General features: G+C 43.1%; 3 protein-coding genes across 3 annotated transcripts in view; 2 read left to right on the top strand and 1 right to left on the bottom strand.

The window, feature by feature from the left end:
• Positions 1–190, bottom strand: part of LOC129535555 (myomegalin-like) — a 45,673-nt gene extending 45,483 nt beyond the window's left edge. The window contains 1 exon segment of the mRNA XM_088836018.1: positions 176–190. Within this exon segment, the coding sequence (XP_088692144.1) occupies positions 176–190 (15 nt within the window).
• Positions 1–13,084, top strand: part of LOC148778149 (myomegalin-like) — a 162,717-nt gene extending 149,633 nt beyond the window's left edge. The window contains 1 exon segment of the mRNA XM_088835005.1: positions 12,795–13,084. Coding sequence (XP_088691131.1) covers positions 12,795–12,827 — 33 coding nt within the window. The 3' untranslated portion in view covers positions 12,828–13,084.
• Positions 13,085–20,392: 7,308 nt separating this feature from the next.
• Positions 20,393–25,938, top strand: LOC148778148 (putative NBPF family member NBPF5). Its single transcript, XM_088835705.1, has 4 exons — positions 20,393–20,877; positions 22,840–22,954; positions 24,006–24,220; positions 25,261–25,938. Exons 1-4 carry the CDS (start codon positions 20,700–20,702, stop codon positions 25,314–25,316), a joined length of 564 nt encoding a protein of 187 aa, XP_088691831.1. The 5' UTR covers positions 20,393–20,699; the 3' UTR covers positions 25,317–25,938.
• Positions 25,939–27,129: the final 1,191 nt, after the last annotated feature.

The following is a 27,129-nucleotide window of genomic DNA, read 5'->3' as shown; positions in this document are numbered from 1 at the left end:
GGGATCAGGGCAGCCCTGCTCCTCCCACGTTTCCATTGTTGGGATCAGTCGTGCATGGGGTGAGTACCTAGATGAGGAACCTTCCTGCAAGGGTCTTGTGTCCTACAGCAGCTGAGGTCTCTTCCAGCCCCAGGGCCGAGAACGGTTCAGCGATTTCCTAACCCCTTTCTCTTACCTCCCCTCCTCCCATCTCCCTCAAACCCTTGTCCAACACCAACATCCTGTGCCGGAAGGGGTTCTTGCCCCATTTTGTCTAAAAGGAATTTAATCCATTCATTCACTCACTTAAAATGAACAGTCACCCTGGGACACAAACATCTATGCCCCACACTAAGGGACAAGTAGCTGCAGTTCGTGGTCTAGATATACGTCCAGGGAAGTGCTGACCAACAGAAATTTTTGCAATTTTATGCCTCTGCTGTTCAGTTCAGTAGACACTAGTCACACGTGGCTACTGAGCCCGAGGAAATGATTTTCTTTCAAACATCTAAAAGTAAAATATTCTTTTTAAAAATACTATCCTGTTATGGCTAATCCTTTTGAAGAAATTCTGACTGGCACTGACAGAATTAGTAGCAATACAAAGAATCACTGTTCATAATTTTGTATCTGAAACTATGAATACTGCTTAAAAGAATTTTCATTAAGCTTTTTTCCTATAACAGTCCCAATGGTATGTCTATCTTTTTAAATTAATTCAAATGGTCACATATGTGGCTGGTGGCTGCCATATCAGACAGCACAAATATAGGGTGTTCCTTCTTCTCCACATCTGTAAAAATAAGACTGCTCATCAAATTTTAGATTAAGACCTATGGCTCACATTACTGATTTCTTCTGAAAATGTAGGAATTTATAATGGTTAATTCATCTGGACACCAAAGAAAACGTATCGTTGATACTCCTTGGGTCTTACAGAACCTGCACGTTAGAGAACCCTGAGATCCAGTTCTGACGCTGGCCTTGGAAAACAACCTGTTACAACTCCTCTTCTGGCCACTGGGTAACCTGAGCCTCAGAGATTAGGCGGCTTGACCACAGTTACATAGCTAGCCCTGTATAAGAGCCATGCCAAGATGGCACGTCTCTGGACTTTCAGGCAGAGACCACTCACTGTTCCTTCTGGTGACAAATCAGATTTTTGTCTCCTCCTCCAAGAGCAGAGAACCTGCTCCTGAGCTCGCACACCATGAATGAAAGGCTCTGCATAAATAATGAGCATTCACTACCCTCTACAGGTAAGGTGAGCAGGGCCAGCTCACACCTACACGCCATCTCTTGGCATCTGCAAGGTTATGCCAGGGTACTTGCAATGGCCCCGGCCAATCTCATGAAAAAGTACTAAAAGCATGTTGTCCTACCAGCTTAGTTTTATGACTCATTTGCTGGTCTTTACCGTGAATGTTGTGTTAACTTTGGACCAAGGCAGTAGCCTATTCAATAAAGCCCTACTCACAAGGAGACACCTTTACCGCTCGGCATCTTTAGAGCTCTGCGGCAGACTGTTGTACAATAGAGATTTCCAATACTTACTTTTTTAAACCAGCCCCAGAACCGTCTCATTCAGGACACTGGTTGTGCAGAGGTGAATAAACACACTTCCTAAGCTGTGGCTGCTTTGGGAACTCATTGAACCCAGGATGCTAATTCACTTGAGGACAACCGTGTTGTATTATGCTCACTTTGAATAACACTACTGTTGTTCACTATTCCCTGAACAATAGAGATCAGAACCTTTTTTCTTTCTCTGCAAAGAAAATGAATTGTTCCACTCAGTGACAGACTTAAAAAACACACTTTTCATATTGTTTCCCTTCTGAGTGTTGAAAAGAAGAATCCTGTGGTTGAAGAAAGTTCAGCTCTAGGAGGTCAGAATTCTCACCCCCACCAGACCACACTGGGCTCACATCCTACGATGATTCCTGCACAGGATTCCAGAAGTAAGGTAAGAGGAGATCGAAAGGGTGCTTGTCACTGGCCTTGAAGGCTTCTGTCTAACCCTTTCTGCTCTCCACTTACCTTTGTCGACCTTTCTGATGCCACTCTGCCTTTCTATTAATAATGTTCTCTCTTTAATTCACTCTGGGGCAGGATACCATGATTTTGACTTCATCAAGAGTTAAATGGAGACAAAGCAAAAATGCCCATTTCATCCTGACACTACTGCATAGGGGTTTTGTTTTCCTTATTCATTTTCTCAGCAGCAGCAGTCTGCGGTACTTCCTTCAGGGCAGCTTGAAGGCTACCTTCCGTTCCGTTCCGTCGCTCAGTCGTGTCCGACTCTTTGCGACCCCGTGGACTGTAGCCTACCAGGCTTCTCCGTCCATGGGATTCTCCAGGCAAGAATACTGGAGTGGGTTACCGTTTCCTTCTCCAGGGGATCTTCCCGACCCAGGGATCAAACCTGGGTCTCCTGCATTGGCGGCAGATGCTTTAACCTCTGAGCCACCAGGAAGGCTACCTTAGCCTTTACCAATTTGAATGCAAAAGGCTTTTTTGAAAGTGTTTGAGGGGTAAATTAAATATATATATATTGAAATAAGTTTTCCCACAAAGTCCTGCCTGTAAGTTTACAGTAGACAAGCCTCTGCTGTTACCATTCCTGGTTTTTAAAATGACAGTAAGAACTTCTCTTTTTGTGGAGAATACCCTTTTCGAAGCTTTTACAAAGCAACAAAACACTATCCTCAGAACTATAAATTTCTAATTTAAAGGTACTATACTTTATATTGATGAAGTTATTGCTAGTGTTTGATAAATATGAAATAAAATGTTCTGCCACCTTCAGAACTACTGAAAGCTAAGAATCTGTTCATTCAAATTTAACTTGCCTCTCGATCTCCAGGGTAAGTTTTACATGTTAGGCTGGAAATTTTATTAAAAACTTTTATTCGAGGCTTCAATAATAGTTCTCAAGTTGTGGTTCTCCCGAGTTTCAAGACCCTGAATCATACAGAAGGAGGTGCCACCAAAACTTCCCTCTCTTGAAGAATTACTTTCTATCCACTATCTGACTCTATATAGAAATAAACTTCTAACATGCAATACTTTAAAATCTTTGGGCAAAATTTAAGTGGTATGAAAATATAAGGTCTTTTTAATCATGGAGGCAAAAAGTCATACTTTTGTGCTTCTTAAATTGAGGATGGCATAATTATTGAGAACCTGGACTCGAGAGCCAGATTGTCTAGGTTAGATTTCTGCTTGCATCATTAGTTATGTGACTTTAGACAAATCCTTTTCATAACTTAGTTCCCTCACTTCTTACGGTTAATAGTAATATCCGTTCCATACACTTTTCAGCTATAAAGGGTTTGGTGCCTTTGAAGTGCTTGAAACAGTGCTTGGCATCCACTCAGTATATTCCTTATTATTACTATCTTACAATATTATTGACAAACTGGTTTACGTGCTAGAACTTAGAGAGCTGAAAAATGCCACAGAACCTAAATGTACTCAGCAGAACACTCAGTGGTAAAGAATCCGCCTGCCAGTGCAAGAGACACAGGTTTGATCCCTGGGTCGGGAAGATCCTGTGGAGGAGGAAATGGCAACCCACTCCAGTATTCTTGCCTGGGAAATCGCATGGACAGAGGAGTCTGGTGGGCTACAGTCCATGGGGTCACAAGAGTCAAATAGAACGGATTGACTAAACAACAACAGTGTTTTCAGGGGATGATCTTCAGTCTACCTCTTCACTGCTGACTACGGAGGTGTGAAGTAACACTCTTCAGTTATTCCTACTTTGCAGGACACTTGAGAAAAACACAGATCTATCAGTAGATTAAGATGAACTCTTGAATAGGTGTTTTAACAAATAGGATTCATCATCATTAACTAATAACTCCTTAAAACTCCATCATGCACAATTATAAGCCTTGAGGGAAAGTCATGAAGTGTCATTTTAATTCTTCAGTAATGAGCCCCAACTGGGCTGCAACAAGACCATTTTCTCCAAATTCTACTCTACGGTCATTCTTGTTTTCTTTTTAAGCCATTTATATGCAACCAACAGAAAAGGAGTAATATTTTCCCATAAAGTTACTCAGAACACAGGAGTCATAGCTGACTAATTTTGAAATGTGATTTAAAGAGCTAAACTTTATAGCATGAACAAGTTTGCAGTAAGAAGTGCCTGGCTGTTTTTCCCTCGGTGCCAGGCTCTTTATGTGCTCTGGGCCCACCTCCCTCACTCTTAGACACTCTACCATGAAATTATAAGAACTTTCACCTGTTCACCTCATGAACCAACTATTGATGACTTAAATATTATGATCCTACATGAGAGGATCAAACAAAAAAGGTCTCCTATCAAACTGCAGATTTACCTGCATCTGTTCCCTTCTAGAACCATAAGAAAACTAAGATTTCATAGAGTCTTCCATAAGCTTCTCCTGAGAAAATTCTTTAACTAGACATTCTAATATCAGAACCAAAGTAGCTAGGGGAAAAAAAAAAATTAGTCTGCAGTCAAGTTCCTTTATGGTGTATCTTTGCTTTTACATCACAGTATCTCTTAAGTACCCTTCCAGTTTACAAGCTTATAATTCAGAAGGCAGCTGTTTTCAGTGACTTAAAATTCTGTAATGTCAAGGAATTCTTCCTTCCATGATCTCTTTGTTCCTCAAAGAACACAAGAAACAGGCCTTGCCAGAACATACACAGGGACAGCACCACCCATCATGACAATTGTTCAGTTGCTCAGCTGTGTCCGACTCTTTGACTCCATGAGCTGTAGCATGCCAGGCTTCCCTGTCTTTCACTATCTCCTGCATAGCTCATGACAATAGGCTCCTCAAACTTTCATCCCACTTTCTACCACTCTCCTTCAGCAAGCAGAGCAGGAAGGGTTTTTTAAGGTACAGTAATCCATTTCACATTTCTAGGGGACGTTAAATGCTGTTTCTTCAGCCTCATTTCCTTGAGAGTAGGAAAATTCAGGTTTCTTCTGCTTCCTTCCTTTAGGTAAATAAATACAAAGGCTCACTCTATTTCAGAGCCTTATTTAACTTGGAGCTTTAGTACAATCATCAGTAGACTGGTTCTCCTATAAGGGGAAAAATAAGATAAAGAGCTTTCTCTACTTTTCTCATTAATCTTTTAAGAATGAAAACAAATAATTACTGTTTGGCCTTTGATACTTTTATTGGATAAGTAACAATTTTGTGTTTCAACTAAAATAGCTGAAATTCTAACACATATATATATTAAAAAGTACATGATCCATGCTAGCACAAATGTTAACACAGTTTAACACAACACAGTGCCATAAAGAAATGAAAACTTACAGCTTGTTTTGGTGGGTAAATAGGCCTAAAAGGATCTAGTGCCAAGTTACTGGATGTAACGTTACTTCCTTCTTCATCTAAATTGTTAAGAATCACTTTTTCTCAACAGCCCTAAGATCAAAACTTTAAGTGGTAAAAAGTAAACCTGCTTTTATTATCAAATTGATCATCCTTAGTGGAAACAGACAAATTCATGGTTTATAAAACATACTTGTATATACACATGCCTCTAAAGTTTACAGACTGAGGGGGTATTTCAAAGCAATTATTTTGAAATTGCGAAAGGAAGCACTGTCTATTCATGTTATACACTAAAAACAAACCTACATGCTAGACAACCTATTTGCTAGACAACCATGAGTTCTAAAAGGGAACAAGGAAGTTGATTTGGTTCATGTACTTAACAACCATAGTCTTCATCATTATTTTAGATCAAACATTTTCTGATGTTGCTGAACTTTTTATTTTATCCTTCCAGCTTTAGCAAGAAGAAAACGGTATGATAATGATTTTTATTTCTGGAATTTGACTTTAAATAACAAAAAGGGAAAGTAATGCAAAAAGAATTCATATGTCACTTTATAAGTTGAATTACTCTTATTTGAAATCTGATAAAATTAGTATTGTTAGCGCTACAGTTTTATGTCTCTCTCCCACTTCCCATCCTTTGCTGGAAGCAAATTACAAACACTGATTTTTTATTTGGGAAATTTATCCTGGCTCAGTGATGATGGGAAGAAGCTGAGGACTTATCTTCTATCAATACTCACACTACTGACAATCTATGATTATCTTTTAATTGTAATAAAAATGATTTAACAAAGTTAATTGCTCCAAATATCTAGTGACAAGGTAGCTTAAATCCATGTACCAAAATGCATTAAGACACGGAAACTATCACCCCACAGAAATTATTCTGCTGTCCTGGCCTGTTGACTCATTCCTTCTGTTTTTCTGATTGGGTTGCCTTGTATGAACTCCATATTCCCAGCTATTTTTTCTGCAGTACAAATGATTCTGCAGTACAAAAGGTAGAAGAATGAAAGCTCTCTGAGCTTTACCCCAAAGAGAAATGAGAGAAAGTTCTCTAAATGTGTGTGTCTCACAGGATATTAGTATCTGAAAAACAAAGCTAATTTCACTTATCGCACCTCTAGTACCATTTCTACAAGGCAGGATGGAAAACGGACTTTAGAAGTGTGTGAGTCACTGGATTCCTTCCCCACTCTCTAGGAAGGTTGTCACGTATCCCTGCACACTGGCTGCAAACCTATAGACCCTAGTTGAAGAAGCAACTTGAGTTTCTCAGGGATGTGAAGATTCTGTGACTTAAAGAGGAAAAGAAAGAAAATGACCAATAAGTCAGAAAACAATAACTTCATCATATCAACAGGAACCAGAGTTTTCTAATACTAGCTCAAAGAAAGCAAAGGTATTAAATAACTGTTTCCTCTAGGGCTTACACTCCAAAGGGAAGTGATTTTAGGTAGGTCACTTATTCCTCAATGAAAGGAGCAGTTTGGGATGTAATCTGATCTGTTTCTCCTTGTCCTAATCAGAGGGTTCTAGATCCAACTGAAGCAGAGAGGGGAAGAAGATGACTGAAGCAGAGAGAACTGAACTCAATTTTCTTGAACTGTTTTGAAGCTATGAACCAGACTTCTCAACCAGACACTGGATTAGAAGCATAAGCAAGCATAAAAGTGATAGGCCTTTTAGCGGAATCTGCCCCTGGGGTCATTCAGGTACAAATGGTGCCAGTAGAATAAACTAAAGAACCTCCTCAGGAAACTTATGGCTTGGATCTACTATCCTATTCAGGTCAAAATTTTCTTGATCTTTCACAGATCTCTGACTGTACATAATGACAAAGAAAAATCTTTTAAAAATACAAATGAGGAAGCCGAAGAAATGAAAATACTGCTGCTGTCCACAAATGAATGAAGTGGGTATGGGAGGGGCCGGGGGGTGAGGGTGAGACTACACCTGATCAAAGTTAAAGGCTGACAATATGGAAACAGTGCCATCAGGCCTTGCAAAAAAGCTACTGTAACTCGACTAAACAGTTAAAAAGAGAACACCAGAAGATGCTGATTTATACTAGGTATTATCAATTATCAGACTTCAGTGAGAGTTTAATCCTGTAATAGAAAAGAGTTTGAAGGAAATATCTATCAAAAGGACTTCCATTTCACTCATTAATAAATCTTCTTGGAGGTCCTTTTCAACTCTTTAGTTTCTAAAAACTATATAGACTTCAATTACCCCGACCTCTCACAACCATTACTACCAGAAAGGAAATATGTGAAAGACCAAATCTATCAATACAGATTTTTCTGAATTTAAGTTCTATGTTTCCAATTAAGCATCGTCTGAGTGAGAATTTGACTCCATTTTCTTTCACCTTTTTTCCCCTTCAAACACAAGGTTCTATAAGCACACAATGCTTTATCTAAAGTCATTGTAATATTGAAAAACACCTGGCAAAGGTGGAACAATTCAGTAAAAGAAAAGGTCTGTGCTCCTAAAGAGGGAAAGAAATCTTATTATAGCATGCTAAATACGAGTATATGAATGAAGGGGCCAAAGCATCAACTATCTGCGGGATACAGAACAAAACTCATCAGAAGCATATTCTCTAATAAGATGCCAAATTATCACACAAAATTGTTAGACTGGCAAACTCTCTCCAGTTAGCACTGTTCACAAGCCTTGGAATACCAACTATACAGACCAGAAAGTCAGAACCAGGTTTTAGCCACATCTATGTTTCCCGTGGTCATGTATGGATGTGAGAGTTGGACTGTGAAGAAAGCTGATCGCCAAAGAATCGATGCTTTTGAACTGTGGTGTTGGAGAAGACTCTTGAGAGTCCCTTATACTGCAAGGAGATCCAACCAGTCCATTCTAAAGGAGATCAATCCTGGATGTTCATTGGAGGGACTGATGCTAAAGCTGAAACTCCAATACTTTGGCCACCTCATGCGACGAGTTGACTCACTGGAAAAGACTCTGATGCTGGGAAAGGTTGGGGGTGGGAGGAGAAGGGGACGACGGAGGATGAGATGGCTGGATGGCATCACTGACTCTGTGGACATGAGTTTGAGTGTACTCCAGGAGTTGGTGATGGACAGGGGGGCCTGGCGTGCTGTGATTCATGGGGTCGCAAAGAGTCAGACACGACTGAGCGACTGAACTGAACTGAACTGATGGTATCAAGATCAAACTTCTAATTTCTGTGCCACTAAATCCCTTAACTTTCTCTGATATCAGAGAGATTATGGTGACGCTAAGAGGCTCAAACGAGCAGAGCATCTAGAAGACAGGTATGGGTAGAGGGACTCCGTGAATCCAGGTGCTGTTTGGAGGTGAAGGTACTCTGAGCTGTAATCATTTCCAAGAGTGTTTCAGAAGCTTTGAACGACCTTTATGAGGTCTTCCTTAATCTGTGTGGTCCTGGTCAGGGACTCCATGTCGGCAGCCTGACCCTGCAGCTCTTGCTCCTGCACAGCCACCATGGACTGGAGCGCAGAGAGTTCCATCTGCAGAGAAAGAAATCCTGAAGTCAGTGGGCAGAGGAAACAGTGGGTGTCATGGTTACATGCTGACACGGAAGCAGGCGCTTTTCCATATCATATTATTATCAACCAGTAGTGCAAATAAAAACTAGAACATGAACAGTGAGCTACTGGATCAGATCCATAAACCACACCATGTGATATCAAAGGCTGTTTCATAGGAAGTTGTAATGTGGTTTTAATGATGTCCTCTACTTTTTGTGAGCAATACAAAACATACCAAATTGGTTTGTTTTTTTAATTTTTTTTTTGGCTGTACTGCATGGCATGTGGGATCTCAGGGAAGTCCAGTAACGTTAGTTTTAATTGAGTATATGTGAGAGAAACAGGAACAACATAATGGCTAGGGTAGAACTGAAATTTTAGAAAAGGAGGGAAACAAGGGGATTTTTTTTAAACTCATATTTTTAAAATGCCTCACAATTTCACATCCTCAAAACTTGAGTCATATAACATGATTCTGTTTGTAAGGAGAGATATGGTAATGAAAAGAAATCCAATAAGAGAATTTCCTCACAGATATAAACACAGGTCTTACATTATAGATCTAACTATGGGAAAGAGGTGGAACAAAACCTGAGGAGCGCTATATGGACTGGCCAACGAAACTCAGTTTAGGAACCCATGACCCTGATCTTCGAAAGTAGAGGCGATGGTGACATAAAGGTTTTTCGTTTTAGCCTGTAACCCTATACTGTGGTCCGAAAGCTTCCTCTCTCTGCATCTAAGTGGGACAAACAACTAGTTGTATAGGGAGGCAGAAGGGGAAGGGATTCTGTAAGACTGAGAGGCCTCATCTAAGAAAATGATGAAAACTGTCACTAGAAATAGAGCATATGGATGGGAAACATTATCTGCTCCAGGAAAGGACTTCTGAGGAAGCATGCTGAGTCACAGAAGACCTGAGCTTAAATCGTAGCTTTAGTATTTTATAGTCACATAACGATTCCCCTCCTTCACCTTTTAAAACAGTGTTTCAGCTTTTTCTTCTATAAAATAAGGCCAACACTAACCTACTTTGCAGAGTTGTAAGTATGAGTGCTAATTTAAATGCCCAGTGCAGTGCATAACATCTAGCAAGTTCTCAATAAACATTATGGATCTTTCTTGAATATCTCTTGTCTATGTTTCTAAAACTAATTTCATGGATCTGTCATAATTATAAGCACCAATTATATAGCACTTCATTTTTTCACAAGTCCTCTATAATTATTTTATTCCAGTTAGACATGGGTAAAGAAAACTATGTTTAACTATCTTTATCTTGGACAACCAGCCTCCAGAATGTGTGAAAACAGACTGATGGTTAAGCCTCCCAGTCTATGGTAATTTTGTATGGCTTGCCTGAGCTGACTAATACAGGAGGTTACTTAGCCATTGGCCTAAGCATCTTCTCCTACCTGGGCCTTTGTGGGATCTGCCCCAGTTTTGTTCATTTCCTATAATTAGTACTCATAGCCTGCTTTCCCTTGTTAAAGCTTATCTGTGACTTTAGAATGAGAACTGATCACCTGGTTTAGGATTTTATAGTGTAAGTTATTCCGTGTAACAATAACCTGCACAAAGCAGTTGGTTTTTTTTGGGGGGGGGGGTAAACAGTTTTTACATCTTCCCAAATATCAACCTGGTATGTCTTGAGCAGCCGGATTGAGATTTTTGCAGAGTGACCCCATGAGCCCATGTGGCCTGCATTTCCTCATCTCCTGGGAGATGTCTGTGGTTTGGACTCTCCAGAGCCACAGACCAGGGTTTGGGTGCTGGTGAGGAATCTGTGGCTAGCTCTAGAAAGACCTAGGCAAAAAAGAAAAATTCCCTGGAATCAGAGCATGTAAGGGGGCTTGGAGGGGAATGTGATAAGAGGCTGTTCTTACGGGAATCAAGGGGGTTGAAAGATGAAAGAAGTCGGTTGGGCATGTGTAACTGTCCACCATGAGGTCAGGAGAAGTTCAAGAGAGAGCAGCTGCCATTCTGGGACCAGAGACTAGAACTTCTTTGCCATTCAGGCTCTGGTCATCCTCCTCCTTACTCTGCCTCTGTTTTCCCCTCCTCCTACTTTAGGATTGACAAGGAAGCATATTATCCCTTAGAGCCTTCAGAAGGTAAGGCAGTCCTGTCGACATTTTGATGTTAGTCTAACGAGAACTTTGTTGGCCTCCAACAAAGTTGGAGATAATAAAAGTGTGTTCTTTTAAGATAATAAAAGTGTGTTATTTTAAGAGGCTAAACTCATGGTCACTTATTACAGCAGACACAGAACATCAATTCAATGTGTCTGTTACATTCACTCTAGAAGTTATAAGATGGGGGACATAATGAACCCTGTATGCATCTGCAGGTTTTCTGCTGACAGGTCAAGCAATATCGGTACACGTTGGAAGCATTTCATTAGATGTCTTTTTTCCTTTCCTTTTTTTTTCCCCTCAAGGACTCTCACCCTCTTTCCTGCACAGTTGTACCCAACATGGTTCTCACTGACAGCAAATTGGAAGACATTGGTGATGACACAGGTTGATTTCATTTGTTTTAGAATGGGTTCTAACATGTAGAGGGAAATAATATAATTTATGAAAAGTTAAATATTGTAGAATACTCCATCTTAAAGATACACTTTTTTGCAACTTTTTTTAAAAATTAGGGTGAAGAACTACCTTTCAAAGAATGAAACACAAAATAGCTTTTAGGAATTTTCCCCAAAAGTAATTTGTGATTTGATCCTGACCAGGTCTGAAATTTACATGATTCATATGCTGTTGTTTTCGTGAAAGCTTTGTCCACAAAATGTCTCTGCTTTTTAATATACTATCAAGGTTGGTCATAACTTTCCTTCCAAGGAGTAAGTGTCTTTTAATTTCATGGCTGCAATCAGCATCTGCAGTGATTTTGGAGCCCCAAAAAATAGAGTCTGACATTGTTTCAACAGTTACTAGGAAATAATTGTGGAATGAGTGTTTGATTTTAATTCTGGAAGGCAAAAGAATGTAACTGAGGATATTTTCCAAGGAATGCTTGATGATCTTCATGTGGTTCAACTAATTGGTGGTTCAACTAATCTACTTTTTAATTAAAAGAGAACAAACTTATATATATAGGTTTGAATCAGTGTTATAGAACAATAGGTCTTGAACTGTGACCTACAGCTTACCCACATCAGACACATGTGTGGGTACTTATGTGAAAAATTCAGACTCTAGGACTCCACACCAACTAAATCTCTGGGAAATGGAAACCAGGAAGCAGCTTTTTAAATCACAACAGCTCATTCTAAGATTCTCTAAATTTAAGAACCCCTGTTTAATATTTTTAAATAGGAGATAAAAAGGCAAGACAGTAAATTATTCTTTTAAACTTAGACTTTAAGTGTTAGTGAGCTGAACTCTTGGTGGCAGTTTGTCATCCCTATTCTTCCCCACTCAGCCCTGGGATGAGTGCTGAAAGTAGAAATGAAGTAGGGAAAGAAAAACTTGTTTCTTTATATATATATTTTGCTCTAATGGCCATCAAAAAGTCTATTTCATTTCCTCTTACCAACCCTGCCCACCAGTTATGTTAGTCTTCAGCATACCCTTAGAGCAACGTATATGAGTAAATATCCTGCATTTGTTCACATACACACTCTCTAAAGGACTGTGAAGACACAGACAAAGCTTTAACACAGCTGGGGGCTGCTTGCTGCTGCTGCTGCTGCTAAGAAAAGAAAAGAGCAGTGGGTGGGGTGCTGATGACCGACTCCATCCAATGCCTCATTTGCCTGGATGCAGCCTTTTTCTGAGAATGCCAGTTCTCTTCTGCTGGAACTGGGCTGCATCCCAGCATTCACCTGTGTGGCTGCACTTCTCCACCAGGTGGGGACCAGGGAGCTAGGAGTTAAAAGGAGAGTTTTAATTGGGTTTGTACCCTGGGCACGTTTACGGGGTTAGGATCTGTGCAGAAACAACCCCCCCCTTTCTGTAATAACTCTTGATGATGGAAGAATGTTCTGCAGATGTTGGCCCCTGGCATTCTGGAAGGGTCTGAGAGTGGGCTGCGAGGGGACCAGGGTGCGGGACTGAGAAGGATGTGACCGTGAGAGCACAGAGGTAGTCACTGACTTTCACACCCCTGCTCCGCCCCGAGGCCCAGGGTGGGGAGGATGAGGGGTGCACTGGGAAGGACTTGGCACTGCCAGGGCCTTTGCTTTACCTCACTCTGTGAGCGGGGACTAGAGGAGGAATGGGAGAGGATGCCCTGGAGGGAAAGGGGTGGATCCTAAATGAGACTTCATCTCACAGGCTGACCTACCAGCTTTGTGTTTACCTGTGGGCTTGGAGTGATGCTGGCACATGGAGGGGCCTGAGGATAGGTCCCCAGTTATGCTCACTTCTTGAGGTCTCATCACGTACCACTGGCCACTGCAGTTCTGTCCTGGAAGAGAGTGGGGCTGGGCAGGGTTGGGCACCATCCTGCAAAGGAGACATTTCCCCTTGAGAAGCCACCTTGACAAGGGACTTTCTTTACTTAAGCTGAGTCATGCTTGTTGCTGCTAGGATTTCAAGGTCTTCATTCTGGGCCATTTGTTTAATGTTGGGGCTTTTTCCTTCATGAGAATCTCCGTGGAATTTTTGTCTGAAATGCAGTTTCTCGAGCCTTATTCCCAAGTTTCTAACAGGTCCTATAGTGTCTCTGCTGTAGATTTTCTATACTGTGAGGCCAGCACCCAGGGATTGGGGCCTGTCTCCTGTATGATATCACAGTCAATCATCCAAGGTTAGTACCGCTTTCTCGATTTTACATGATCCATTCTTCTCCACTATACATGAGATCCATGTGCTCAAAGAGGGCAATGAAATCACCATGTAAAGTAGACTTGGTATTTTGGTAGAGTTGGAATTTGCATCTTGGACTTCTGTCACCAGGGCTGTGCTTTCATTGTTTTCACATAGACACAGGGCAGAATTGATGGAAATAGGGTAGGGAGTAGAAGACATCAGTAAGAGTTAGTGATTCCTGGTAACTAGTATTGGTCTGCTTGACAAGCATTTACTGAATGTTCTCTGTGGCAGGCTTTGAAGAGGCTCTGGGGAGGCAGGTTGACTAAGGCACAGAGAGTACCTGGCTCTCAAAAATATGGCCTCTAGCACAGGAGCCAGATGTTTTAGAGAATCACATCTAATTTTTAAATAAAGAGTGTGATGTATTTAATATTCATGCATTCCTTGGTCCCATTGTGTCCACCAAGGTGGAAAACAGTATAAATTTAGGACTATTGGAAAGAGATTGGGCTTCCCTGGTGACTCAGATGGTAAAGAATCCGCCTGCTATGCAGGAGACCTGAGTTCAATCCCTGGGTCAGGAAGATACCCTGGAGAAAGAAAGGAATGCTAAGTATAAATATAGGACTATTGAAAAGAGATGAAATTCTTTTGGGGAAATGTCTGTCAGCTATTTTTATTTTAGGAAGGGAATAAGAAGTATGTTTGATCAAATGTCTCCTGAAGTTTAGCCATGGGTTCCTGGTGCTTTTGGATACAAAAACTTGTGGTCAAGGTTTGTGTGGCAGCTATGCTGCATCAGGGTGTGGGAATTTAGGCGAAATGTCCATCTCTCTCTGGGCCTCAGTGTCCTCATCTGTAAGATAAGGTTATTTAAATTCTCCAAATTCCTTTCCTGCTGAGATTTTTCTGAGTGCATGAGAGACTGAGATGCATGTTAAATGTTCCCTGGGATCTGCAGCCAAGACCTGACCTTGGTTCCTTCTCTGTGTGTCTCCTATAGGAGCCTCAACTGGGCCCACACACTGGAAACACAGAAAGGAGAGAGGGGATGGAAGAAAGGAAGCAACAGGTTCAGAGGATGAGAAAACCCAAAGAAAAGCAAGGTAATGGTCGAGGAGCTGTTTGCCAAGGGAGGTGAGCATAAGGACAAGTTGAGTTTGGAAAATTCAGTGGGAAGTGAGGAATGCACAGCATCACCTGAGTTCTCAAGGAGCAACCTGAGCTGAGCAGGAAGGACCAGGAGAGGAGCTTAGTCCACAGTGAGCTTGTGCACCTGCCGAGGACATCCACACGATGGATCCAGTTGGTTTGTACTCTGGGAGCACCGATCCCAGGAGGAGGAGGAGGAGGTATATACTGCTGGGAGCACCAATCCCAGGAGGAGGAGGAGGTTTATACTGCTGGGAGCACCAACCCCAGGAGGAGGATGAGGTTTATACTGCTGGGAGCACCAATCCCAGGAGGAGGATGAGGTTTATATGCTGGGATCACCAATCCCAGGAGGAGGAGTAGGTTTATACCACTGGGAGCACCGATCCCAGGAGGAGGATGAGGTTTATATGATGGGAGCACCAATCCCAGGAGGAGGATGAGGTTTATGCTGATGGGAGCACCAATCCAAGGAGGAAGAGGAGGCTAATACTGCTGGGAGCACCTATGCCAGGAGGAGGATGAGGTTTATACTGCTGGGAGCACTTATGCTAGGAGGAGGATCAGGTTTATACTGCTGGGAGAACCAACCCCAGGAGGGGGATGAGGTTTATATGCTGGGAGCACCAATCCCAGGAAGAGGAGGAGGTTTATACTCTTGGGAGCACCAATCCCAGGAGGAGGATGAGGTTTATATGCTGGGAGCACCAATTCCAGGAGAATGAGGTATATATGCTGGGAGCACCAATCCCAGGAGGAGGATGAGTTTTATACTGTTGGGAGAACCAATCCCAGGAGGAGGACGATGGGACCTTGAGGCTCTGCCCTAGACCCCCAGCCGGCAACTTGGAAGTGCCCACACGTGGATGTCCTCCAAGTAAGTGTGCAGTAAGGTACATAAATGGTGTTTGGGGAAGAATTAGAGATCTTCATTCTTATCAGGGGCCAGGAGAATGGGGCTCATTTCTGAAGAAGAGATGGTAATCATATTCTTCTGCATTTACGATTTTGAGGTTTTACACACATCATCTCTTACCTATGTGTTGAGTGCTTAATTTGCAGACAAGAAAATGTATACTGTTCCATTTTATAAATTTGTTAAAAAGGCAAATTCATCTAAACTGGCAATGGTTGCTTGGGGCTAAGAGTTGAGGGAGTGATGGACTGCAAAGGGGAACAAGGAAAGTTGTGACCGATGGAAACACCCTGCATCTTGATTGTGGCTGTGGCTTCCATAGTGTGTACATCTATCAAAATGCATTTAGCTGCATATTTTTCAATGGTGCAGTCAAGAGGATTCATATAAAAATCTACCATATTTCTCCATACCAGCAGTGTTAGGAAATGAAATTCAATAAAACATAATAGAGATAAACATCCATGATCATTTAATGCTTAAGAATACAGATACTGATGACTCCTGAAAACTATTGCTGAGAGAAATTAAAGAAGACCTACATAAATAGAATATACGTTATAGATTGGAAGACAATATTTTTAGAATGTCAAATCTTTGTTTTTCTGAATAGTATTGCAACTGGCATTTGGGGGGAGGTATATTTTGCAGGCTAATTATAACATGTAAGTAGAAATCAAAGTATCTCAGTTAGCCAAGACACACTGAAGGAGAATTAAGCTGGAGGGTTTACTCTACTAGACTTCAAAACTCAGATTAAAACTATAGCAATTAAGACACTATACTGGTGTAAGTAAACAGAACACAAACTGCTGAAGGAAAGAGGGAAGAGTAACAAAGTTACCCACACCCATATTCAGTTTCTTAATAAGTCACCAATATGCATCACGGGGTGGTGATAGACTTTTCTGCAAAATATCTGTTGTGAAAAACAGTATCAAGTGAGAGATTATTAATACATTTGGGAAGTTTTTGGTAGAAATGCAGTATAGGTAAAGGAAACAGCTACTTGGAAGAATCTGAGACAAGAGTGAACTGGAAAATGTGGGATGAGGTTTCGGAGTAGAAGGGTCGTTACCTGGATGTGGTTCCAGCACTTACAGCAAGGAGGTCTCGGCCCGTTAGAGACCCTCTGTGTGCCTGTTTCCTCATCTGCAAAGCAGCAGAGAGTTATCTTTTGGGCACCAGTCAATTTTGAACACTAGAAGTACCATAAATGAAATAATCGTCCCCTCAAATCATGAGGGAGGTCAGTGAAACCAGCGGGTAAAGCTAAGTGCACACCTGAGCACCTTTAACAAAGAGACTCCAGGTCCCACCTCAACTCGCTGAGTCACACTTCCTACAGGTGAGGACTGTGCACTTGTTTGGGACTAACTGTCCCAGGTGATTCTTACAATGATCAGCTTGGGGACAGAACACACTGAGCTGTATACCTTTTACCCCAAACACAGAAGTAGGACAGAGCAGAAGAACAAGGGTGTTTCCACTCCAGTGACTAAAGCAGAGAACTATTGGAAGACTCTCGAATTGAAGGACTAGGCCCATCTGACCCCATTTAACTCTTCTCTAGTTCACAGCAGAGACAAATACCCTGGGGACACACACCTGTGGCACCTGACTATCCACCTTGAGAAAAGTGAGAGCCCTAATTTTAAACTCAGTCTGGTTTTTAGTGCAAGCTAAATTCACCCTGTTTGCTCATTGATGGGACCAATCTTCTCCAAGCTGCCACTTTCTGAAAAATAACTCGTATTGCTATAAATGCAAACTTCAACAAAGATATTTGTTACAAAATTTTATAAATACTCAACCTAAAAAGAAACCAGAAAGTGAGCAAGAACATTCCATTTCAGGAGAGTTCGGCCCAATAGAGCACAGTCTCTGAGAGAAAAGATCCTTGAGTAGAAGGGAAGTGGTCCCTTCCTGTCCTGGGACATCCTGCTAACTTCAGGGGGTGGGAAAGCAGCTGCCCATTCTAACAGATGGATTCTCAGGGGCGCTAGTGGTAAAGAACCCGCCTGCTAATGTAGGACACGCAAGAGACACGGTTTTGATCCCTGGGTCAGGAAGATTCCCTGGAGGAAGAAATGGCAACCCACTCCACTATTCTTGCCTGGGAAATTCCATGAACAGAGGAGGATGGAGGGCTAGAGGATCACAAAGATTCAGACACAACTGAAGCAACTTAGCACAGCACACGTTCTAACGGACAGGCTGCTCTTTCCTCCAGATGGTGTCTAGTGTCCTGAAACACATAAGCACTCAGGAAGACTTTAGAAGGGCCCAGCCTTCACTTCTGCTATTGCTCAGTGCATAGAAATGGATTAGTTGAAAAAAGGTAGGGCTCTAGGAATAAAGTCAGGTCACAGAGAAAAAGAGTATGAAATGGGGCCAAGGCAGAATAAAAACAATAGGTTTCTCCTACCGACACAATGCAAAGTAAAAGCTTACTTGCCTTGATAAAGTGTTTTTTGTTTTTTAATTTTAACTTTAGTCTAATAAATTATTTTACGTACCTCTACTACAATGGTGTTACCTTGAATGATTATGATGAAAGAAAGTATCATAATATGTGTGAAATGCCCGGCACGGTGTCATTCAATGAACTATACCTGTTATATACTTCTGTAGCATGGCAAAATCATCCCTGTTTGACCTCAAGTCAGATATCTTTCATGAGCTTTTTTGGTTTCATCACATTTAAAATGAAGACATTTGACACGTTTTTCTTTCCCCCACAGAAAGTCAGGCCCCACAGCAACCGGAAAATAGATTTCCCTAAAGCCTTTGCTGAGTCTCACACACCGAGTATCATGAATCACTGTAGTGGGAAGACCGCGTGGGGTGTGGGGAAGATTAGCTTTCATAAATAATTGTTCCAATTTTGCCTCTCTTACCTTAACATGAACAAATGCCCAGTGGCCTGTTGTCATCCCCATCTCACCCTCCATCCAGGTAGAGCAACAGCTCAACTGAAGAGACGGATGCTGTACGGGTTCCCCAAGTCTCTGACTCACAAGACCCGGGTAGGACGAGATGCTGAGGAAGTGAGGAGTTGGTTCAGACCATCACTATCCGAGGGCCTGCCTGTCTCTCCTCAAACTCAGCTTCTGTGTCGCTGAACACAATGCTTAAATTCCCTTTGAATCATCATGATCCCTGCCCTACGACCTTGAACTTCACCATGCTCTGTTTTTGGAATATAACCACAGGTCAGTGGCATGAGGAAAACTCCAAGAGATGGATCAAACTGTGTGCCACAAACACTGCTCTGGAACCCTGGTCTGTTCAATGTGTGGGTGAGCTCAATGAGCACAGAACAATATGACGAGGCAGTCAGATCTTTCCTAAACAGATAGGCGCCCCATGTATTCAGTGGCTCATGGTAAAGAATCAGTCTGCATTGCAGGAGACAGAGGAGATGTGGGTTTGATCCCTGGGTCAGGAAGCTCCCCTGGAAGAGGGCATAGCAACCCACTCCAGTATGCTTGCCTGGGGAATCCCCATAGACAGAGGAGCCTGAAGGGCTACAGTCCTGGGATTGCAAAGCGTCAGACAAGAATGAAGTGACTGAGCACAAGCACACCGTGTTTTCAAGGACATCCACAGAAACTCTTTTAGTCACTTTGACAGCTTGGAAAGAGCTCTTGTGAGGCTCAATGAGATACATAAATGAAAGTATGAAGTGCAGTGTTTAGTAACATTTAAAAAAATCAAATAGAACAACCCAGACCCAGAGGAAGAATTTAGAAGGTAGGGATGTCATATTTAAGTTTATTCTGAAGCCAATATGTTGACAACAGGATGCAGCAAAAGAATTCTGAGATGGGACAGAATATATGTTTAAAGGTTATTTAATCACTTAGCATTGTTCTCTGACTTTTATCCTACAGTTTTTAGGACACAGACTAAACTGGAGAATACCTACGGAAGAAGTTCATGACAGGCTACAAGTCTGACATCCTTCACTTGTGGAAAAGCCTTAAGATCTGTTTAAAGAGATGAGGTGATATAGTTTTTCCAGTGGTCATGTATGCATGTGAGAGTTGGACTATAAAGAAAGCGAGTGCCGAAGAATTGGTGCTTTGGAAATGTGGTATTGGAGAAGACTCTTGAGAGTCCCTTGGATTACAAGGAGATCAAACCAGTCCATCCTAAAGGAAATCAATCCTGAATATTCATTGGAAGGACTGATGCTGAGGCTGAAACTCCAATACTTTGGCCACCTGAGGGAAAGAACTGACTCACTGGAAAAGACCCTGATGCCTGGAAAGATTGAAGGTGGGAGGAGAAGGGGATGACAGAGGATGAAATGGTTGGATGGCGACACCGACTCAATGGACTTGAGTTTGAGTGGACTCCAGGAGTCGGTGATGGACAGGGAGGCCTGGTGTGCTGCAGTCCATGGGGTTACAGAGTCGGACATGACTGAGCGACTGAAATGTACTGAACTGAGGTGACTTTATGACAGCCCAACAGAAATTAAGACCTGCTGGCCAAGTATTTCTCCCTCGAATCTTTTTATACACAGAAGAATGAACAATGGGAACTCAGCTTAGATAGTTTTTGGAAGGAGATAGGTCAGTGGTATCGGGACGTGTGTAGACAACCTAAGAGTGGCTGCTGAAGGCTTGGGTGCTATCAGCGGTGATGGCCACAAACGGTCAAGGCCTAGACACCTGGAAGGCAGGGACCCCGAAGATTCCATGAACCCCTCCCTCGACCAGTTCTGTTATGGCAACTCCAGATGGTCACCTAGCAGGCTGGGTCCCCCTCCTTCACTCCTGTCTGAGTCTGAGCCGCACACAGCACCTTTGGCTCTGAGCTCTAGCATCGTCAACTTCTTCTTGTAGTAGAGAACCCTCTAGTTGTTCCCAATAGCAAGTCAGGAATTCCAGTTTTTGTCATCCCTCAGTGCTGATTAAACCGACGTGATTTTGCTTGTCTTTAATCCCCCATATACTGGGTGTCTCCTCCCCACCCCTGGCTTCTACCCCTTCTACCACATGTCACCATGGCAGTATGTCTTCCCTCTTTATCGGATCTGAGGGCAGAACGTAACCTCACGGAAGTCAACCAGGAGCTTTTGTTGGAGCTGGCAAAGTACAAGCAGGACTTCAGAGACGTCAAAGAGAAACTCCTCATATCCGAAGCTACTGCTTACTCCCTGGCCAACCAGCTGCAGAAAAACGGTACGTTTTTGGGGTCATGGTCACCCAAGCAATGAATGATCACTGTCTTTCCTCTAAGAAACTATAAGCCTCCAGGATTGGACTCCTTTTCCCTTTGTCGTTTTGAATTCCATTCTGACAACAAGCCAGGAAAGGTAGTAGTGGCTCTTTTGCCTTCAGTTTCCTGAGGCTGGGAAAACTGAGGCACAAGGAGTGGAGGCGCTTTTCCAAGTTTTCAGTGATGTGTAGGGTGAGACTGGTTAAAATTCCAGACAGTGAATCCTGGTGCAGGCACAGGAGTTCCTGTGTCTCTCGGGTGCAAACTAAGCTGTGTTGACTGGAATCTTTTCTGTTCTGTATCTGATCCTGCATGCCTCTGGGCTAAACCTCTGGGACTGATGAACTCCCTCAGTTTGAGGTTCCCTGAGGTTCCGTTGGCAAAGCCCTGTGCTAGTTACACCGGGGTAACGTGTGGTTTGACACTGTGAGAAGCAGGGAATATGATTTAAAGGAGCTTAAGGATGAGTCTGCTTCTCATTGAAACCATGGTCTCTGGGATGCCATCAAGACAGAGGCTCCCTGCTGAGAAGGAAGCCGTGCTTTCTGAGTGAGCAGGTTCTCCTTCCTGAGTCCAAGAAAGCCATTTGACACTCTGTGGCAATAATGAAGGTGTTTCTGGTGAAATCAGACAATCTTCACTTTCCCCTCTCTCCCCACTTGAGCTGGTGAAACTTCAGTGATACAGGTTGACCAGTAGTCCAGGGGACCCTGAGTCTGTGCCATAAGAGGTGTGACCAACATGAGGATGATGCTAAGTGGGAGAGAGAACCAGCCCCAGTAAAAACCCAGGCAGAGTGTGAGGAGCCCTTTGCACGCGTAGGCAGCCTGGCAGTTGGAATCACTTTTGCCTGTTCAGTGAGAGGGGCCTGGAGTAAGGAAAGAAGTCATGACCAGGGTACATGCATAACAAGGGGATGAGAGGAATCTTGACCACTTGTGTCTGTGTCACTTTCCTACAGTCATTTTCAATGAAGCAATGAGGGAGTTAATACAAAATGACTGACACAGAGACAAGTAAGAAGTAAAGCCTACTATTTAAGAAAGTGAAAGGATGAGCTTTGGGGAAAGGAGAAACTCAGTTTTATTTACACCGCTCCTTATGATAGTAGCAAAACTCTAAGAAAGAAACTGTGAGGCTGGTGAAGAAGAAATGTCTCACCAGCACCCTGGCGTGGAGGTCCCCACAGCACAGTGTGACAGACAAGGACTCTGGCCAGGTCTCCTGGGCTCACGTGCCTGTTGGGAACCTTTCTGTGCCTCTGTTTCCTCCTCTGTCTGTCTGTTGCTGTAATAGTAACTATCGTTTGAGTTGTAGTGAATACTGAGTGAATCTGACAAAGCCCTGACGGTCGTGCCTGGCTCAGTGTCAGTACACTTGGTTCATAGTTCTACTGTTCCTAATGACACAGGCTTTCTCAGTGTTTGGGCATCTCTCTTTCAGGTCCTTACGGTTTCATGTATTCTATTTCACACTAGTGTGTCCAGGTGAGGTTTATGCCTTGAGACCCTTGTTTGTTACTGAAATGCCAGCATGAGAGAACCAGCAGTCCTGTAGTCCTAGGAGCCTTCCCAACCACACCGGAATCGCCACCCTGGCCCCTGCTCAGTGTCTCATCTAAGAGGCTGCAGGTCTTGGTTTTGTGGCCCAGGATTCAGGGTCAGTCTCGGGGTGTGCATTCTGACTTTGAGAAATGGCAGTTCATCTTGTCTAGTTAGGTTCTGTGCCTAGGAGCTTCTCTTTCCTCAGCTCTAAAACGGGGATCCCCTCGGTTCAGTCGCTGGGGAATCAGATGTGGAAATCTCTCCACAGAGAATGGAGAAGGAGTTACAGCCACCACTGAGGTGGCCCATCCTGTTCCCTTGAAGGCAGTGACCACAGCGGCAAGGTCAGCGTTCCCTGAGGCAGTGTGTCTCTTTCCTCAGAGTGTGAAGCATGTAAGGACATCGTTGAATCCGTGCTGGGGGAGAAGCTGATGTTTGAGGTGCAGAGGCCAGCAGAGAAGCTGGCAGAGAAGCCAACGCTGGATGAAAGGCTGAGGTAAGGAGGGCAGGAATGTTCATGGCAGGCACAGGGCACAATATTATAAAAGAGGCGGAGAACACCAATTGGTGAATTATGGACTCCAGTTATTCTTCAGGAATTGATTTACCTTGCTTTTAAATAAACGAATGACTTGAATCACATCATGAGATTCACTGCGTTCAAGTGAACCAGTGGCACTAGCTCATTCACAATGTTGTGCCGTTGGCACCTTATTTGCCTTTAATCACACCCCCCTCCTGACTGACTACATCCTGGAATGCTTTCTTGACCCCGTCATTCTTATGTTCTTTCCAATTCACACCAGCTACGCTTGTCCAAACTCTATGACTGGCTGTTCCATTCACTGGACAGTACTTTGTGTTGCCACATCAGAAATACAGAAAATACTCTGTGGATTTTTTACTGAAATGGGCATGGCCGAGTGAGGACCCGAAGAGACATCTTCATGATGCAGATTTAGGAAGCCACTGATGCATGCGTGTAACTCGATAGTGTCTGACTCTTTATGACCCCATGGACTGTACCCCACCAGGCTCCCCTGTCCATGAAGTTTCCAGGCAAGACTACTGGAATGAGTTGCCATTTCCTTTTCCAGGGAATGTTCCTGACTCAGGGATCAAACCTGCATCTCTTGTGTTTTCTGAATTGTCAGTCAGGTTCTTTACCAGCTGAGCCACCAGGGAAGACATTAGGTTATCTTCATAGAAAGACAAGATGAATGGAATGTCACGGAATCTTACAGGAGTACTTTCTGATACAGAGGAAACCTTTGTTTACCTTCTTTCTCTTTGACAAAGGCCAGTCATCAGATATGGAGTAGGAAATGGCAAGCCACTCCAGTATGCTTGCCAAGATGACCCGATGGGCAGAGGAGACTGGTGCAGTCCACTGGGTCACAAGAATCGGACCCGACTGAGTGACTGAGCCGGTCATCAGATATGTGCCAGAATTCTGTTTCGGGGTCTCCTTGGGGATGTTCTCACAGAAATCCCTGTCTTTCATCTAACTCTTTGCCTTTTACAATTGTGTCTTCTTTTCCACCTAGGACGTGTGTTGTCCTAATTCGAAGTCAGGCACGAGAGCTGACCCAGTTACGGCAGACACTACGGGATGGGAAAGATGACTCTCTCCTGCTCAAGCAGCGCCTCAAGGACCTCCTCACCCACAATGACCTGGACAACCACCAGGGAAAGGGCTTCCGAGAGATCCTGTCTGAGGGATACCGACTGGCAGAGCGCCTTGCCTGCAAGTTCAGTCCAGGTGAGGGGGCCACAGGCCCTGATAGCACTGATCCTCTCCTAGGTCCCCAGTAGATAAGATCAACACCTCCACTAGGAATGTTTATCAGCTTCCCTGTTTCATGTCCTATGTGGGTCTATGTAGGAGCAGGATTGTCTAAGAGGACAGAGGAGAAATGCACAGGGTGGAGGTCACTGTATCCCAATGGTCTGCTTCCTCCCTGATGGACCATGGCCACTGGGGCAGGAGGCCACATCCAGCCAGCATTAAAGCCCAGAAAGGAGGAGGTGACAGGAGGCCGCTTGTGAGAGTGAATAGAGCCCTAGATGAAGCTTGGAAGTTCCCACGTTCCAGGCTGAGTGCTGTGTGTTTAACTATGTGAGAATGATTGATTTTTCTCATGTTAGTAACTGTTTTCTCATCTGGAAAATGGATGAATAATCTGTTGATGGTAGCTATAATGATTAAATTTGGGAATATTTACAAATATACTGCAGAAAAAAGAAAACCGTTCACTTTGTCGTGTTGGTTAGGTACTTGATAGAGTTGGATGTGGTGCTGGGAAAATGATTTAAACTGGAGCGCTCACTTTCCATGGAGAGACTTTCCCAGAGATTCCCCTTGAAGAGCCAGGATGTTCCCAGATGGAGGGATGTGGGACATGGTTGTTCTGCTTAGAGAAAGGAGGGCATCTTGTGAGACCTGAGAAGGTTTATAGAGGCTGTGTCTTTGGCGGAATTTGGGGCAGGATGGACGATACATTTGCAGGAGTGGAGGTGGAAGGTGGACAATGTGAGGAGATATAAGGAAGAAAAGACAATTCAAATGTTTGCCCAATTTCAAGCAGAAGGTGTCCTGAGGATGACCTACCAGTTTAGAAACAGACCGCCTGTTGGATCAGAAATCCATGCTTGGGCAGTTGTTTAAAACAATACATTAAAACTTCCGTACAGTATTAACTCATACATAGATATTTATGACTCTGTGACCTTATGAGTCCCTGTGTTTGCAGTGGGAGAAGTGACTAGAGGCTGACTGGATATTTTTTATTTTGTTTGCAGAAATTTATGAAGATGAAGACGATGAACAAGCACAAGAAACACTAACCTCCAGGTAACAATTCACTATCCATTCAGCTCAGTCACTCAGTCATGTCCGACTGTTTGTGACCCCGTGGACTGCAGCACACCAGGCCTCCCTGTCCATCACCAACTCCCACAGTTTACTCAAACTCATGTCCATTGAGTCGGTGATACTATCCAACCATCTCATCCCCTTCTCCAGCCTTCAATCTTTCACAGCATCAGGGTCTTTTCAAATGAGTCAGATGTTTGCATCAGATGGCCAAAGTATTGGAGTTTCAGCCTCAACATCAGTCCTTCCAGTGAATATTCAGGACTGACTCCCTTTGGGATGGACTGGTTGGATCTCCTTGCAGTCCAAGGGACTCTCAAGGGTCTTCTCCAACACCACAGTTCAAAAGTATCAGTTCTTTGGCATTCAGATCTCTTTATAGTCCAACTCCCACATCCATACATGACTACTGGAAAAACCATAGCCTTGACAACATGGACCTTTGTTGGCAAAGTATGCTGTCTAGGTTGGTCATAACTTTTCTTCCAAGGAGTAAGCATCTTTTAATTTCATGGCTGCAATCACCATCTGCAGTGATTTTGGAGCTCCCGAAAAGAAGTCTGCCAGTGGTTCCACTGTCTCCCAATCTATTTGCCATGAAACGAAGGGACCAGATGCCATGGTCTTAGTTTTCTGAATGTTGAGATTTAGCCAACCTTTTCACTCTCCTCTTTCACGTTCATCAAGAGGTACTTCAGTTCTTCGTTGCTTTCTGCCATAAGGGTGGCGTCATCTGCATATCCGAGGTTATTGATATTTCTCTTGGCAATCTTGATTCCAGCTTGTGCTTCATCCAGCCCAGCGTTTCTCATGATGTACTCTGCATGTAAGTTAAATAAACAGGGTGACGATATACAGCCTTGACATACTCCTTTTCCTATTTGGAAATAGTCTGTTGCTTTATGTCCAGTTCTAACTGTTGCTTCCTGACCTGCATACTGATTTCTCAAGAGGCAGGTCATGTGGTCTGGTATTCCCATCTCTTTCAAAATTTTCCAGTTTGTGGTGATGCACACAGTCACAGGCATAGTCCGTAAAGCATAAGGAGATGTTTTTCTGGAACTCTCTTGTGTTTTTGATGATCCAGCGGATGTTGGCAATTTGATCCCTGGTTCCTTTGCCTTTTCTAATACCAGCTTGCACATCTGGAAGTTCACGGTTCACATATTGTTGCAGCCTGGCTAGGAGAATTTTGAGCATTTCTTTACTAGCGTGTGAGATGAGCGCAATTGTGCAGTAGTTTGAGCATTCTCTGGCATTGCCTTTCTTTGGGATTGGAATGAAAAATGACCTTTTCCAGTCCTGTGGCCACTGCTGAGTTTTCCAAATTTGCTGGCATATTGAGTGCAGCACTTTCACAGCGTTATCTTTTAGGATTTGAAATAGCTCAACAGGAATCCCATCACCTCCACCAGTTTTGTTTGTAGTGATGCTTCCTAAGGCCCAGTTGACTTCACATTCCAGGATGTCTGGCTCTAGGTGAGTGAATACACAGTCGTGGTTATCTGGATCGTGAAAATCATTTTTGTATACTTCCTCTGTGTATTGTTGCCACCTCTTCTTAATATCTTCTGCTCCTGTTAGGTCCATACCATTTCTGTCCGTTATCGAGCCCATCTTTGCATGAAATATTCCCTTGGTATCTCTCATATTCTTGAAGAGATCTCCAGTCTTTCCCATTCTATTGTTTTCCTCTATTTCTTTGCTTTGATCGCTGAGGAAGGCTTTCTTATCTCTCCTCGCTATTCTTTGGAACTCTGCATTCAAATGGGTATATCTTTCCTTTTCTCCTTTGC

Source organism: Moschus berezovskii, chromosome 4 (assembly GCF_049115385.1).
Source record: "Moschus berezovskii isolate FMDL1 chromosome 4, NW_MosBer_1.0, whole genome shotgun sequence".
In the NCBI taxonomy this organism is placed as follows: domain Eukaryota; kingdom Metazoa; phylum Chordata; class Mammalia; order Artiodactyla; family Moschidae; genus Moschus; species Moschus berezovskii.
The sequence above is the reverse complement of the archived record's forward strand: the minus strand, read 5'-3'. Positions and strand labels throughout refer to the sequence as shown.